A 16,375-nucleotide genomic window follows, 5' to 3' on the forward strand; every position below is an offset into this window, starting at 1 on the left:
CTTCTGCTAGGAATGAAAGCTGTTGAAAAACATGTGTTGCCTCACGTTGGAGAGTTCGACAAGAAGATAGGTGTGGATCTTGTGTTCTACGACGTCGATACGAAGACGGAGCACAGGCTTACGCTGAAAACGTGGATAACTAAGAGCTACACACTCATCAATGGTTGGAGGAAAGATTTCGTTAAAAGACGAGGACTCAGAACGAACGACGAAATCGGGATTCGCTGGGAAGAACAACATGGAAGATTCGAGTTTACCCTACTCAACAAGGCAGAGATCGTTTTCTTTTGAAATTATAATTGTATGTATGCATAGGTATTAATCATCCAATTTATAACGAGGGCGTTTCATTATTAATCTTTCTGATCTATATATGTGTAGTGAATGCATCCACCAAATAATTAGATAAAAGATTACAAACTTCCATATTGGACCAGAACTTTATCAAATCTTTATATAATTTGTTTAAAAGTTGTATAATTCGATGAAACGAATAATGGCAGATCGGGCGATGGTGAGAAACCTCTCAGCTTGTAAGACGAATCGATGGGTCTGCCACGACTATATGTAGAGATAAAATTAGTAACCATGCAAGTTTTGGCTGGGAAATTTAAGAATCTCTACAAGGGATATATGATTATTTGATTTCTACTGATGTACGTTCTTGAATATTTCTACCAACACAACAGGTATTACTGTTTACAGGTCCGAGATATATATCAGGAACTGATCTTAAGTTCTCTGGCTATTCTTTTTTTTTTTTTTTTAATGAAAAAGGTTATAAATAGAGCATGTACAAGTATAACTACGCCGGGCATTCCCGGGGTATTTACATCCGGAAATAAAACGAAGCCCCAGTGGCTATTCTTAATTTCATGGGCCATGCTTGAAATTAAAAGAAGAGATGAAGCGGTATTCAATTATATGATACTGCATGCAATGTTTTGAAGTTTGAAGCAATATTCAATTCCAAAAAGAAGAGATGAAGCGGCATTCAGATGACGAAAGTTGAAGATGGTAGCTAGGAGTCATGTACATTGGAAATTAGGACCCTGCTGAAATGATACTTCCCATCACAATCCCACCAACATAGAACTCTCTTTGTGACGTATTACATAATTATTTTCAGGAAGAACATATAGAGAGATATATAGTCGGAAGCGCGTATTACATCGTGCCGGCGGCCAGTGAAGTACTTCTTGTTCTATTGTTGAAATTAATATTATTATGCATCATATCGACCAAATAAGATTTGCCCTTCATAGCCGATCTCGAAAATGAGCCTATGCAAAAGAAAACTCAGAATTTGACATTATTTGCAACACAGCGGCATCCATCTGATATCACTGAACAAATTATCAAATAGCTCAAATACAATATTTGGTTCAAGAATGGGAAACTCACAAGTGGTAGGATATGCTGAAAAGAATGAACCAGCAATATATAGTTGCAACAAATAACTGCCAGAAACAAATAATTGTAAGTTGAATTCAACTCTATTCGATCCCTAGATCAAAATTAGTTGTATTACCAATGATAAAACAATGCACCAAATTGAATGTTCTCAATTCAAACAGCAGTTGCGTGTAAAACATATCTGAACAAGTGCATGCACTCATGCTAGCATTAGAATCAATGCATTTATGATTATAGATTTTCTCCGAGGACAAAACTAATCAAATAACACCTTACGTAATTATCTTTGCTAGAGAATCTAAAAATTGCAGTGATATCAGGCACTAAAACTCCCGAGACATTCCATTTTATTTTAGGTGTCTTGAGGGATCGGAAGAGAATTGGAAAAGATCGATGTTTAGAAATGTTTTGGGAAAACAAAATGTATTATTGATTTTTTTTTTTTTTGGAGAATGAAATTTGTACTCTATATAACTTACCATTTCAAAATGGTAGGGTAAAAACATAATAAAATTTTAAACAGTAAAATTTGAGTCATAATATAATAATGGAGATCGAATTTTTTGAGAAAATTATAATGGTGAACCTTTAAGAGATAGTGAAAAGTTTGATTATAAGTAATGACTATATTGGGGCACATATGAGGCGACGAAGCTTTTTTTTTTTGGGGGTGTAAAACATACAAATTATTTATGGAAAAAATCAAAATGAAAAGGTACCAAAAGAGACCTCTTGATTAGATTAATCCAACTCATATCCATTCTTAATTGAGTAATGCTAGATATACACCTCGATGTACATCTTGGTTTACACTCTTCCTTATTAATTATAAAACTTTCCTTGATCAACTAGATATTTATTTCTTATCATGGGTATTTTGCAATTAATGAGAAAAATTAGGAAAATTTTAAGTAAGGGTGTAAACCAAAGTGTACACTACAAAGTGTACATCTAGCATTTTTCTTCTTAATTTGCTGCTAATGCCTTGGCAATCCCTACAGATTCCTACAAAAAATAAAAAGCATAAATAATTTATTACCCCAAGAAGATTGTGCATTAGAAAACAGGCAAAAGTTTTGGAGAAGAAGATACATAAACATCCATGCACCCAAGGATAATATTCCCAGTACCAAAATTGCCATGCGAGTGATGAGAATTGTTGTAGTGACCCGCATCGTGATTACCTACTAATCAAAAGTTTAAGCATACAATTAATCAATAATAAACTAAATCAGAGTAAATGCCGAGCTTAAAGAAACTAATATCAGAAAAGTATAACTTAGTGGTCAACCCTGCAATCCTGCCTTGGTCACCACCTAATATCCTCATCCTCAGAAGAACTACCTGCAATCTGCCACATCGAATAGGGTGTCCAGACAATAGAAAATAAGCGGACGTGAGCATAACACGCTCAGTACGAGAGTATGAGTATACCATATTATATGTGCATGTATGCAAGTGAACTGGGTACCAAGACACTCAGGTCAAGAAACAAGCTCATAGACCTGGCCCAGGGTATATAGCACGTTGCGTCGTCGCATCAGGAGGTGACTCCTATACCCAGTAGATAATGGTGGTCTAATACTAGTACAAGTGTTCAACCATAACGGTGACCTGACACAAGACTTACATATCCAACCATCCACAACTCATAGGGTGAGCACCCTACTATGGATATCTCAAGGATACTAGATCAATATGCTCATGTATGCAACATGCAGTCATGACATGTTATACAGATAAAGTCATGTAAAACATGCAATCACATAATACATGCATACTCAATCTTGATACCTTGAATAATAATTTCGTATTTTTCTAAGGCAGATCCTAGAAGCTCTCATCTAGGTTCCAAGCCTACCATGCAACACTACAATACAATATAGCCATTCATTATCTAGCATTCCAAAGAACACCTATCATGCTCTAAAAATCTTAATTAAACTATAGCATAGTCCCTATTTTCTATAAGGAGCCAGAGTTATACCTTCGTCCGTCGTCAGCCCGCTGATGTCGAATACCCCAGAGCTTGGGCACAACCCTACTACGACTCCTGGACACCTCCTCAGAGCTTCGCCGCTTGGCCGCTACTACGGACATTGTCTGTTATATAAAAACTAGTACCTACTTCAACTCTTAAAATAAGAGTACCCAAAAGCTCTTAAAAACGAGCTAACATGGGCCAAGGAGAGGTTTGATTTTGCATCCAAATGAGGCCACCCTCGGCCCTATTTATAGACCTCGATCGGATGATCCGATCCCTGGTTTGGACGGTTCGATCCTTGCATGATATCCACGTCGCATGCATGCGTGTTCGAACGGTCCGATCCCTCTTCGGATCGTCCAATCTCTTACGTCTGATACACTTGTTCAAACCCATTTGACACTTGTCTGGGTACACTTCGGACGTCGAGGCTTCTGCTAGGAATGAAAGCTGTTGAAAAACATGGGTTGCCTCACGTTGGGGATTTCGACAAGAAGATAGGTGCGGATCTTGTGTTCTACGACGTCGATACGAAGACGGAGCACAGGCTTACGCTGAAAACGTGGATAACTAAGAGCTACACTCTCATCAATGGTTGGAGGAAAGATTTCGTTAAAAGACGAGGACTCAGAACGAACGAAAAAATCGGGCTTCGCTGGGAAGAACAACATGGAAGATTCGAGTTTACTCTACTCAACAAGGCAGAGATCGTTTTCTTTTGAAATTAGTTATTAATCGTCGAATTTAGAACCAACGAATTGTTTGTTTAATCTTTCTGATGATCTGTGTAAATATATAACACAACATGCATGGATATGCAGGCTGCTAGCTAGTGAACTTGCTCTATATATATATTGTTGAAATACTATGATAAAAGATTACAAACTTCCATATTGGACCACAACTTTAATTATATATCCATCTTAATATATATATTTGTTTAATTCTTGTCAAGATCGAAAAAGATTAATCCAAGTTCTAAATCACTAAAAAATACCAAGGAGTTAAATTTGTTCCATCGACACGGCGGATCAACTTCTTTGACCAACTTCTCCACCGGCTACGACTCCGTCGAAGAGTCGCAAATCCTCGCATCAAAATTATCGAGAAACTACATGGAAGATAAAATAAAAAATAATAATAAATACATAAATAAAAGAAGAGCACAAGATATTTACTCGAGCTAGCTAGGGAACTGATTCATCTCGTAAATTAAACAAGCAAGCTTATTAGGGGATCAGTTAAGTTTATTTCGTGTTGTTTTATGGAAAAAGCAGTGTGTTTCGGAATGTATTTTAGGGATACTTTTTAGTTTATTATTGTTCATGTTATTAACAAAATTATTAGTAGGATTTTTTTTTATTCATGTATGATTTCGTTATTGAGAGTGCGTTTGGAGTGGACTTTGGACCAATTAATTTAATGACGTGTAAATTCGTTATTTTAAATTCACTTCATTTGTTTAATAATTTAATTTAGGTGAATTTTTATTTTCTATAATTTTAATTCAATGCAACAATAGTGAACGTGATTAGAATCTAAGTTCGAAACTTTCTCCAAATTAAACGCATCCAATGCAATTAACATGAGAATTCCGGTTAACCTTATTTATATAGTTTATAAGCTACTACTTAATTGAAAGTTTACAATGTATATCGATCGAATAGTAGCAATTGTGAATTTCATCGATCGTCATTCAAAAAACACGAGTATTCATATATCTAAACACATTGTAAATTAATTTTACTCAGTCGATCAATCCACCAATGAGTTAGGCATTTCTCATGTACGTTGACATCCTTGATTTTCGATATTGTGAAGATCACATGAAAGAAATGGTGTATGTGATTTGTTATATAAAATGAACAGTGTTGTACTTAGTGTTGTGACACCACAGACAACATAGTGCAGCGGAAATTTAAAGCGTAAATAAAACACAAGTAATTAATTTTGCAAGAATATAAAAACTCGTGTCGGTGCCTTAGAGCTAAATATCACTAGTAAACGTAAGATCAGTCTTACAAAGATAATCCTAGTGATTTTATGAAAATTCAATAAATTCTAAATTTCTCAACAAGTTGAAAAATCAAACTTGCATCCTAAACACAATCATAGTATAAAAGAAATTAGATGCAACTCCCGTAGCATAAATTGAAGAGACAGAAAATATTTTCGATCAACACAGTTTCCACAGTGTTGTCTCTGATGTCTTCAACACGAACGGCAACACGGGGATATGCAACAACGATGGTTACCTTGCTTCAGAATCCTCAATTCTTTAACAGAATTCTTCAATGGTTACACTTGCAGTTTGTACGTCTGAAGCTCTCTATTTTCTTGTGCGTGAAACACTTCCTTTATAGATTAGAATCCAAGTCTAGAAGGTTTTCTTAGATAGAGTCCTACAAGAATAAGGAAACAAATTTTAGTAGGAATAAAACTCTCTCAACTCCAACAAATCAAATCTTGATAATAGTCAGATTATAATATATTGGGATAAAATCCAAATACGTCCTTAAAGTTTCCTAACTTTCCAAAAATATACTAAGAATTTATTCGTTCCTAATTATGTCCCTTATTTAACAAATAGTTTCCTTAATATGTCCCTCAAACTAAAAATTGTCTATAATACCCTTATTCTAAAAATTATAATTAATATTTCCTCTGGGCTCATAAATATGGTATCAGAGCCTAGGTAATTTTATTCAAACTTTATATTATTCATTAAATCATACTTTTCTTTGTTGAGGAAGAGATTTTCAACAAACCATGGATTCAAACGAGAGTTTGAACCAGAAGGATTTCATTTATATGAAATCCCATAGATAAGTGAATCTATTTAAAATAGATTCTTTACAACAAAACTTAAAGAGATTTAGGTCTTTTATACTCTATGAAGAGATTAAGAAATATGATTTCTAATTCTCAATTTCTAGAGATCACACCAGATTCCTCTAAACTCTCCGGAGATCTTAGAGAAATTCAAAAGACGGTACAATATTACAGTAATCAGCTGTATGAAATACCTCGGCAGATTGGAGAAATCCTTAAAAAACAAAAAGAAATTCTTGTAACTCTAAAGGATCTTCAAACTAAAATAAAAAATCTAGAACATACTTCTGGTTCTAGAAAGAAAAATACAGGAGGAAGGTTACCACTCTCGTTTGGCACCGAACCTCTGTTACATCATAAAGGTAAAACCAAAATGGTTCAAAAACCTTTAACTGATGATGAATTGATGATTAATCTTATAAAGGCAGTATCAGAGAAAAACACTATCTGATGACTACTTTAGAAAGATTAAATCTCGAGGATTTACAAGATCTTGCGGATTCTTTTTCGAATTTTAAAGTAGTAGATCTAAAAATGAATTCCCCTGAGGGTGAACAACCCATAGGAAATCGCCCGAGATATGTGGTTAAAACAGAAGAACCACATAGTGAGTTCCATGTTGGAGAAAATTTACATCCAGCAGGAACCAGATCAAGAAGGAGTAATATACCAATACATCAAACTCCTTATGGAAAAACTGTTTTAGACCCGATACATCCTTATGGGGTTATGTTAAACCTGGATGTTCTGGACTTCAAAAACAGAGAAGATCTCATAGATGATTGGACATCAGCCATGAGAATAGCAGCAGGAACTTTAGATCTCAATAAAAAAGGATTTATCAAACTTCTGAAAATGAGTCTAATGGGATCTGTCAAGATAACTTGGGAAAATTCCATGCCAGAAACCAAGAAATCAATCTTAGCAGGAGAATCACTTAGCGAGATTGGAGGAAGAATGACCATCCTTTTTAAAGCACAATTCATAGGGGTAGACTATTTCAATAATCAAGATACAAAGAAAAAGAGAAGATATACTCAAGCTCTGTATAGCCTCGAGTTACATGATATCTGTTTATTTGATAAATATATTATGGTATTCACCAAATACAAATGGAATTCGGGAGTTGAAGAAAATGTAGCCATTCGCTATTTTTCGAAAAAATGCCAAGCCCCTGGAGAGAAATGCTGATAAAAGAATACGTTCCAGGAAATCTTGATACATTAGCAAGGCGCGCCTCCTTTTTGAAAGGAAAATTGGCAGAATGGTGCCATAGGACAGCATTACAGAAGAACTACAAGAAAATAAGGGGTATTAATAAGCATACTCCTCTATGTTGTAGAGAAAATGATCTCCCTACGGTTATAGGGAATAAATCACAAGGATTTAAAAGGAAAAAATTTAGAAATAATCCCTACAATAAAAGAATGAAAAGTTTTTGGAAACCACCCGGTAATCACTGCCTCATACTCTGCTTCATTGTTGGATTTGGAAGGGTGTAATCTTACTGCCACTTTAGTTTTCTCCTGGGTAGGAGAGATCATAATGATTCCTACTCCGCTTCTCTCCAACCCACTGGCTCTATTTACAAAGATCCTACATACCTCCTCCTGTCCAAAGAAAAATACCTCAGTCAAAAAATCAGACAGGGCCTGTTATTTAATTGCAGCCCTGTGTTAATACTACACATCATATTCTCCCAATTATACCGCTCATTTGACCAGACGACCAGAGGTATCGGGGTGAGCCATCACCCGGCCTAAAGGGCTGTGGTTTAGAACTGTGATCGGGTGGGATAGAAAATAAGGCCTGAGCTTTCCGAGCAGTAAGGATAAGAGCTGGAGCCATCTTTTCCACCTCGCTATATCGGGTCTTCGGTCCCTTGAGGGCATGACTCACGTAATAGACCGACCTTTGATCTCCTCCCTCTTCTTTGATCATTACAGTGCTTACGACATACTCAGTGGTGGAGAGATATACCCACAGCCTGTTCCCGGGTTTTGGCTTAACTAAAATTGGCAGATTTTCCAAATGCTCCTTTAACTCCTGAAAGCCCGCTCACATTCTTCACTCCACCCGAATTTTTGAGCTTTCCGCAAAACCTGAAAGAAAGGATAACTCCGATGGGCTGACCGGGCAATGAATCTAGACAGGGCAGTGATTCTCCCGGTCAACTATTGCACCTCCTTGATAGATTTGGGCGAAGGCATCTCCCTCAAGATCTTCACCTTTTCTGGATTTACTTCGATCCCTCTCTCGGTTACCACAAACCCCAAGAACTTTCCACTCTTTACCCCAAACACGCACTTGGCTGGATTAAGCTTTACCACGTGCTTCCGTAAGGTGTCAAAAGTATTCTCTAGATCAGAGATGAAATTATCCCGGGTTCGAGACTTTACCAGGATGTCATCCACGTATACTTCCACATTTCTACCCAACTGATTTTGAAAAACCTTGTCCATCATCACTTGGTACGTGGCCCCTGCATTCTTTAAACCAAAAGTCATAAACACATAACAAAATGTGCCATCAGATGTGATAAACTGACCTTTTCTTGGTCTTTCTGAGCCAAGGAGATCTGATGATAACCCTGATAAGCATCCATTAAGCAGAGCAATTCAAATCCAGATGTAGAGTCCACCAATTGATTGATCCCGGGGAGAAGGTAACAATATTTGGGACATTCTTTGTTCAAGTTCCGAAAATCAATACACATCCGTCACTTCCCTGTACCTTCGGCACCAACACCACATTTGACAGCCAGGTACGAAATTGCACCTCCCGGATATGACTTGCCTCCGAAATCTCCCGGACTTGCTCAGCGATAACTTTATCTTTTTCAGGCCCAAAATGTCTCTTTTTCTGCTTGATGGTCCGAGAACCTTAGATAATGTTTAATTCATGCTCCGCTACGTGAGCAGGGACCCTGATCAATTCTGCAGGGGACCAAGCAAACACATCGAAATTCCTGACCAACCACATCCTCAGTTGATTAGCCAGTGTAGATTCCAGGTCCCGATCAATCTTAGCAATCTTCCCCAACTGCCTGGGTATTAATTCTACCTCTTTATACTCCTCCTTTACTTTTTCCACCGAGAATAATTCCTCCTTACCCCAGCTTATGCTTTTCATCTTTCCTCAAGCCCTCTTAGTGTCTACCCGGACGGTGTCAGCATAACACCGTCGGGAAGAGGGTTGATCTCCTTGGACTTCCCCTACTTTGTCACCAACAGGGAACTTAATTTTATGATGGTACGCAGAAGCCACAACCATAAAAGCATTTAAGGCCGGTCTCCCTAATAATATGTTGTAGGAAGACGGGGCCTCGACTATGGTGAAAAGTGTCATTACAGTTTTTCTCAAACCCTCTGACCCCAAAGTAACAGGCAACCAGATTTCTCCTCGGGGTTGTACGGTATGACCAGCAAACCCGTATAGCGCCGTCTTCACTGGGGTAGTCTCACACCCCTGCAGATCCATTTGCTCAAACGCCTCCTGGAAAATGACATTTACTGAACTCCCGGAGTCTACAAACACTCTTTTTATGTCATAATTTACCACCCAAGCCTGAATAATTTGGGCATCATTATGACAAAAACACACTCCCTCCAAATCCTCGGGTCCAAAAGTGATGATCGGACAGGAGTCGGGCTTCTTGGCTTCAACTCCCATGATCTCCTTTTTACTCCAGGATTTCCGGGCACGGTTAGAATCACCATCTGCAGACCCTCCAGCAATCATGTTAATCACCCCCTCGAGGGTCCTTCTCTTGCCTCCTTCTTGGATCGTCGAGGGGTGATCTCTTGAGTTCCTGGAACGCTAGGCTTGGAGGGCTTGGGAGCAGTGGGCCCCGGGACCCAAGGAAGACCCCGACACTTTTTTCGACATGTATTGTTTCTTCAAGTATAGGCTTTTCCGACTCCGTCATGAGCTTCGACACTTACTAGTGTCATGGGTGGTTACTCGGTGTATAGAGAAGTACTTTCCTGGCCTCTTCTGGGGTGCTTTCCGATTCTCATCTTCGAACATGTGCACTCCTCGATCCTGAGTGATCTTTTGAGGCGCATATGATGACAGTCTCCCTAGAGAATCATGCTTCCCCCTCCCGGGCCATTTCTTCCTCCCTTCTCCCTTCTCCCTGTTCTCTTCCCTCCCATCTCATTCTCTTTCCTGTCACTGGGTTTCCTCCATATTGATGTATTTTTCCGACCGAGCTAATTGGTGTTGGAACACGCATTCTCTGATCACACGGATGTGATACCCGGAGCAGCGGAAGTTTAAAAATTTTATTTTTCGATATGGAACGATTCCATATCGTGGGTATCAAATCCAAACGATTAAAATCTTGCAAGTAAAAATAAAAAATCACAATTAAATATTTTTATCTCTTCAAGCTAAGGCTTGATTATGAACTCCAACAGATTTAATCTGCTCTTGTTGTAAATCCCGGGAACCGATGACTCGCTCGATCAATCTCCAGAATTAGGTCCACGAATAGAAAACAAAAACCCTCTGATTGATTGCACTAGAAATCAATCAGATGTTTATCGTAGAGAATAAACAGATTTGATCTGTCAATTCAGAAAGTGACTTTTCAGAAAAATCACGGACCGAATTTTCTCAAAAGGAGTAGAGGAATTTTCGAAAAATCCCCTTAGAAATTATATGTGAGTATTTCGAAAATACCAAGGAGGAATCAATCTCTTATTTTCGAAATTATACACATATATATATATAATTTCTAGACTAGATTAAGTTATAATTGTATTAGGGCACTAACTCCTTAGGGCCCACAATCCATAACTTTAGCCCAACAAGCCAAGCCCGTTATTATAGAAATTAATATAAAATTCATCATGACTCCAATTGATAAACCGATTTCACCAATGTGCACAGAAACCATTTATGCACCTTTTAAAGTCAAGATAATTTTTCTGAATCCGAATTCAGTGATTTCCAAAAATGCCCATCCCTATGTCATTTTAGGAAATTCCACTTCCTTTAGTTAAGAAGTCCAACTTCTCTTTCGTTAAATTTAACTCTTTAAATTTAACTATCTCAACGGGGTTTAGTAATCCATTACTTGTGTGACCCTCAATGGTTCAGGGATACAGCTAGCCGTGGGCTCACAACTCCTTGTGACTCGGAACAACGATTTTCGACTTACCCAACGAATCATGGTAAGAGCGTCTAGCAACATCGCCTCATGATTTCCTAGGTATCACTGATAGTGCCTGCAAGAACCAGTAAGTTTTGGTTATCGTACAGTACAATCCCTTCATCCATATATCCCGATCGAATCAACAACCATTGGTACATCGAGAGTCGTTCGAGATTCGATAACTATGCAACACATCTTGAAGATCAAATAGTGACATCGCATGTGCTACTAGGAAACCAAGTAACCTAAATCACATCGAGTACTCTAGCCAGAGATTTGTCACACTAATATCTCCTCAGATCGCATAGGATATCCACACAAGCAAGCGTGTGTTGAATCCTTGACAACAAAGCATCGAATCCTATATGTGTCGTAACTGTACCCAATCCCGACACCTGATAACCCCTTAGAGTCGGTAAACGAGTCAAAGTACAGTACTAGCATATAGAGTCTCAATGATGTTTCAAGTAGTAAGGACTAATGGTGTACAACCAAAATCGCGGACTTATCCACTCAAATAATAATAAACACTTGGAAAGTCCGAATAGGGTAGTTCGATCATTCATCATATGAATATCCATTTGCATGCTTTGAACATCTCCATGTTCATTACCAATGAAACGTGGTACTTGGCATCACAAATGCTAGTCTCAATCTTGAGCGATCCTTATCCTTATTAGCGGACGGCTCAATTGACTAGGAACTGTTTAAAATATACAGTGACTATAAGATGTGTTTCATAATAGTGATCTCTTTTTATTCACTATCTCATCTTACTTACACTATAGTATATTCAAGGTCTTTATCAAAACAACAATAGTATATCACAATATAACAATATGAAGAAAGATAAAGAAAATGTCATTAATAAATGTAAACCATATTAAACAAAGATTATTTATACATAGAGTCATAAAAGCCCTTAGTCACAAGTTGGCTAACCGGACACCCACTCTTTTAATTGGTCCTCAAAATTTCGCGGAGCCTTCTTCACCAATGATCTTAAGAACTCACCTTTCTTGAGTCCTTGAGTGAAGGCAGTGACCTTGGTTTCTTGAGCACAAACAGGTACTTCCAAGGCCACCTTGTTGAATTTCTTGATATAGGCTCTCAAGGACTCCTCTCCCACCTGCTTCACCTCAAAAAGACTAAAAGTAGTCCTTTTGTACCATTTTCTGCTGCTAAAGTGTTGTAAAAAGACCTTTCAGAACTCAAAAAAGGCTCGGATACTGCCAGTTTCCAAATTTTCAAACCACCTCTGGGCGGAGTCCACCAGGGTGGTCAAAAACACTTTACATTTGATCTGATCCCCATAGCAGTGCAACATGACCACGTTCTCAAACCGGGCCATATGTTCCTCCGGCTCAGCACTACCATTATACTCCTTGATTTTAGCAGATTTAAAATAGGTTGGTAAAGGTTTCCTGACTACTTTCGGGGAGAAAGGGCAGCCAAGGTTCTTGATTTGCGAATATTTCCGCGAGTCCGTGTTCTCCAAATTTTGTATTTTTTGCCTCAACACCTTCAATTCATCGGCCATAGTGACATTTACAGATTCCGCACGGGAGCTTTCTTCTTCCTCCTCTAGATGTGCACCGCCCTGCCCATCATTCCCCTTCTCCTTTTCTTTTTCCAACTCCTTCTCCCTCTCTATAGCGACCCTACCCGGATCCACTATCTAATCAGAGTTAAGAGCATAATTAAGCATGCATTAAGTAAATTTCTGCGGAAGAATTATATAAAAGCATACCGATAGAATAAAACCGATTAAACAAATTCAATTATACAACTCAATCGAATAAATAAGCCTAAGAGCAAAACCTACAGCTAATCCTGTTGTCTCCAAGGTCACTGGCCACTCCAAGCTCCCGGTGCTAAGTCCTGCACCTACACCTGCCCCGTCGAATAGGGTGTCCAGATACACAGAAAATACTAGACGTGAGCTCTAAACTCAATACGAAAGCACGGGTAAAACATACAAATATGATGCATGCAAATGACATGGTATCCATATCTGGGATAACTATATACAAATGATCAGTAATAGCACCTAGGACATGAGTGGTACAACCCGAAAATCAAACCCTGCGTACACTGCTCATTCCTATCGGACATAGACCGTGTCTTACAGATGCCAGTGCCCGCTAACCCGTCGGTCGTGGGGCACTCGACATCGACCGTCCGAACAGGGCTGAGCGGCCCTAAATGGCTCATCTCAAAAAATGGACAGACACAATATGATATGCACATGCTGCATAATTATATGACACGCAAATGCAATATATAAGCATGCAAAACCCGCTAGCTATCTCAGTCAGTACTTACGTACCTTTCTAAGGAAATTCCTAGCAGTTTCACTCTAGGTTCCAAGCCTATCATCAACTCTACAATGCAAATACTCATGCATTATTCAATAAGCTCTAAAAGCCTTAACTAAGTTATTGCATACTCTTACATAATTTAAGAAAATCATAGTTATAACTGCATCCGTCGTCAGCCCACTGATGGCAACTATCCCGCAACTAGGGGCACACCCCTGCTGCAGCTCCACAGCCTCGAGCACGGCTCCTCTACATGAGCACTGCTCTACAACTAGGTCAGACACTGTCTGACTATACTAAAATATATTCACTAATTCAACTCTAAAATAAGAGTACTCAAAGCCCTAAAATAGAGTCATATGGGCGAAGGAGACGAAACTGGTGCGCTTTGAAATGAGGCCCTCGCACCTATATTTATAGAGCACAATCGGAAGCTCCGTTTCTGCACCGAAAGCTCCGATCCCTCGCTACAACGGAAGCTCCGATGGTGACATAAATTTCAATCGGTTGAGAGTTACGGGAGCTTCAACCTGCTCATACAAAGCTTGTCTTGATACCTGCAGTGCACATCTCGGTCTAAGAGACGGAGACGCTCAAATTCCAACCTGGAGATGGACTTTCGGGGCGTTTTTCCCGTAGGGCACGCTGGGATCCACCAAATCAATCCGTGTCACCCAAATCGCACATTCACGTCATGTGATTCAGTCTATTGCATCTTTTCTATCCACGGATTTGACTGAAAGAGTCGGGAATTGTACAGCGAGGAATCGGAAGAACAAGAAGTACGAGTAATACAATTACTACAATGGAGAACGAGAGGCTGTGACATTTCACTGATTTCTTGAGGTCTGACATCAAGCATGATGTTTCCATAACGGACGTGACAACGTACAAGGTAGCGGTTAATCGAGCGTACCGGTCTGAGAAGGGGAGGAAGTAGATGCAGGATGACTTCCAGAATAAGAGGCAGTTCCTGCAGTCATCTAGAGGACATTCCTTGCAGCAGCCAGCATAGAAGTCTTATCTTGGGTCGTTTAAGGGATCAGATTCTCCAAGACTACATCAGCAGCAGCAGCAGAGGCCGCAGGGCCAGCAGATTAGGGGACAGTTGCTCCTAGCACTGGAGGGGTACCTTTCTACAGACGGCGTCAGAGGCCTTATTCTGGAAAGTGTTTGGTGGGCTCAATCAGGTGCTACCATTGCGAGGATCCGGAACAATTTTGGAGAACTGTCATAGGGCGAGGCAAACCACAGGGCACTTGTTTGTGGTGCATGCTGAGGATGCAGATCATGATACTTCTCTTATCGCGAATAGTATTAATTTACGTTCTTAAATTTCATTTAATGGGATGCTTAGTTAAGATTTGTATTGGAAATTTCTTGACTGTTGTACTTGTGTTTTAGAAATGCATGTGTAGGATGAGAATTATGAATTGGTGAAATTAGCATGCTTAAGATTGAACTTTATATGTTAATTGGTTGCTCTTGAAGAATAGTCTATATTTGTTGGGAAATATTTTGCGTGCAGGGAAAGTTAGAATTATAGGTATTGCTACGTTTGTGTTGCTAGATTCTGGAGCTACGCATTCTTTTATCTATCAGTAGTTTTTGAGGATTTTAGTAATTGTTTGCTATAGGTTAGATGCGAATGTTGGGTCGGAGAGAATGTTTTGAGAATTTTCTTATAGATTTGATTGATTGCTATTGAGGAATTTAGATTTCATTTTTTCTCAGGAATTGTTGAGCCAAATGATTCGGGTGAAGGGTACTATTGAGAGATGAATTAGTTTGTTGCATAAATAAAATTTGGGAATTTGGTGATAGTTCTAACTAAGTAATTAAGTTTAGGTAGCGACGGCGAAGGCAAATGGCCAGAAGGTAGATGGTAGCAAAGCTTTGTGAAGTAGAGTAAGTCTAGTTTCAACAATATGACGATGTCGACGCTCAGAATACCCATTATGTTCAGGTGTGTGAGGGGGATTTGTAAGGTGAGATATATCGTGGGAGGAGAGAAATGGTCGGAGAGCCAGAAACTCCCCACCATTATCAGTATAGAGGGTGACAATTTTAGTGCAGAAGTGGTAGACTGCACACTAAAGGAACGATCTTCAAATGGACCCCTTTAGGTAGCTTTTTCCATTTGCTTCTGATTATCAACCAAATTTGATGATTGATTCAATTCAAGCTTATCATTCTTGTTCTTTTGTTATTCTGATTTTGCAAAGTCACTTTTCATTTGGGACAAGATCATAGAATACACGAACGTCCCTCCTCTACTTCGTGACTTAGTCAGAACTCTCCTTCGATTAATCCAATTAAACTGTAAAATATTTTGCAACGAATCCTGAGTGAAAACTAGTCAATGGTTACAACGTATCCAACACATCACAAAACAGAATGAATGCATGAATGCAATATGCCTAAGATCCTAAAAATGCACATGCATGAAAAGGTGTTGTCACGGGGTGTTGGCAACACTCCTGACAACATCTCGGTTCTGTCTATAATGCACACATACTGAGAGACTTCCTTAGACTGGAGAATCTCTCGAAATCCAAAGCTTTTGTGAATATATCAGCTAATTGGTTATTTGTTCCAACAAACTCAATTAAGATCATGCTTTTCTCGACCAAATCTCGAATGAAGTGATGTCTAATGTCA

General features: G+C 38.9%; 1 protein-coding gene across 1 annotated transcript; it reads right to left on the bottom strand.

The window, feature by feature from the left end:
* Positions 1–9,370: 9,370 nt before the first annotated feature.
* Positions 9,371–9,973, bottom strand: LOC140862920 (uncharacterized). Its single transcript, XM_073265943.1, has one exon. It carries the CDS (start codon positions 9,971–9,973, stop codon positions 9,371–9,373), a length of 603 nt encoding a protein of 200 aa, XP_073122044.1.
* Positions 9,974–16,375: the final 6,402 nt, after the last annotated feature.

Source organism: Henckelia pumila, chromosome 4, assembly GCF_033568475.1.
Source record: "Henckelia pumila isolate YLH828 chromosome 4, ASM3356847v2, whole genome shotgun sequence".
Taxonomy (NCBI): domain Eukaryota; kingdom Viridiplantae; phylum Streptophyta; class Magnoliopsida; order Lamiales; family Gesneriaceae; genus Henckelia; species Henckelia pumila.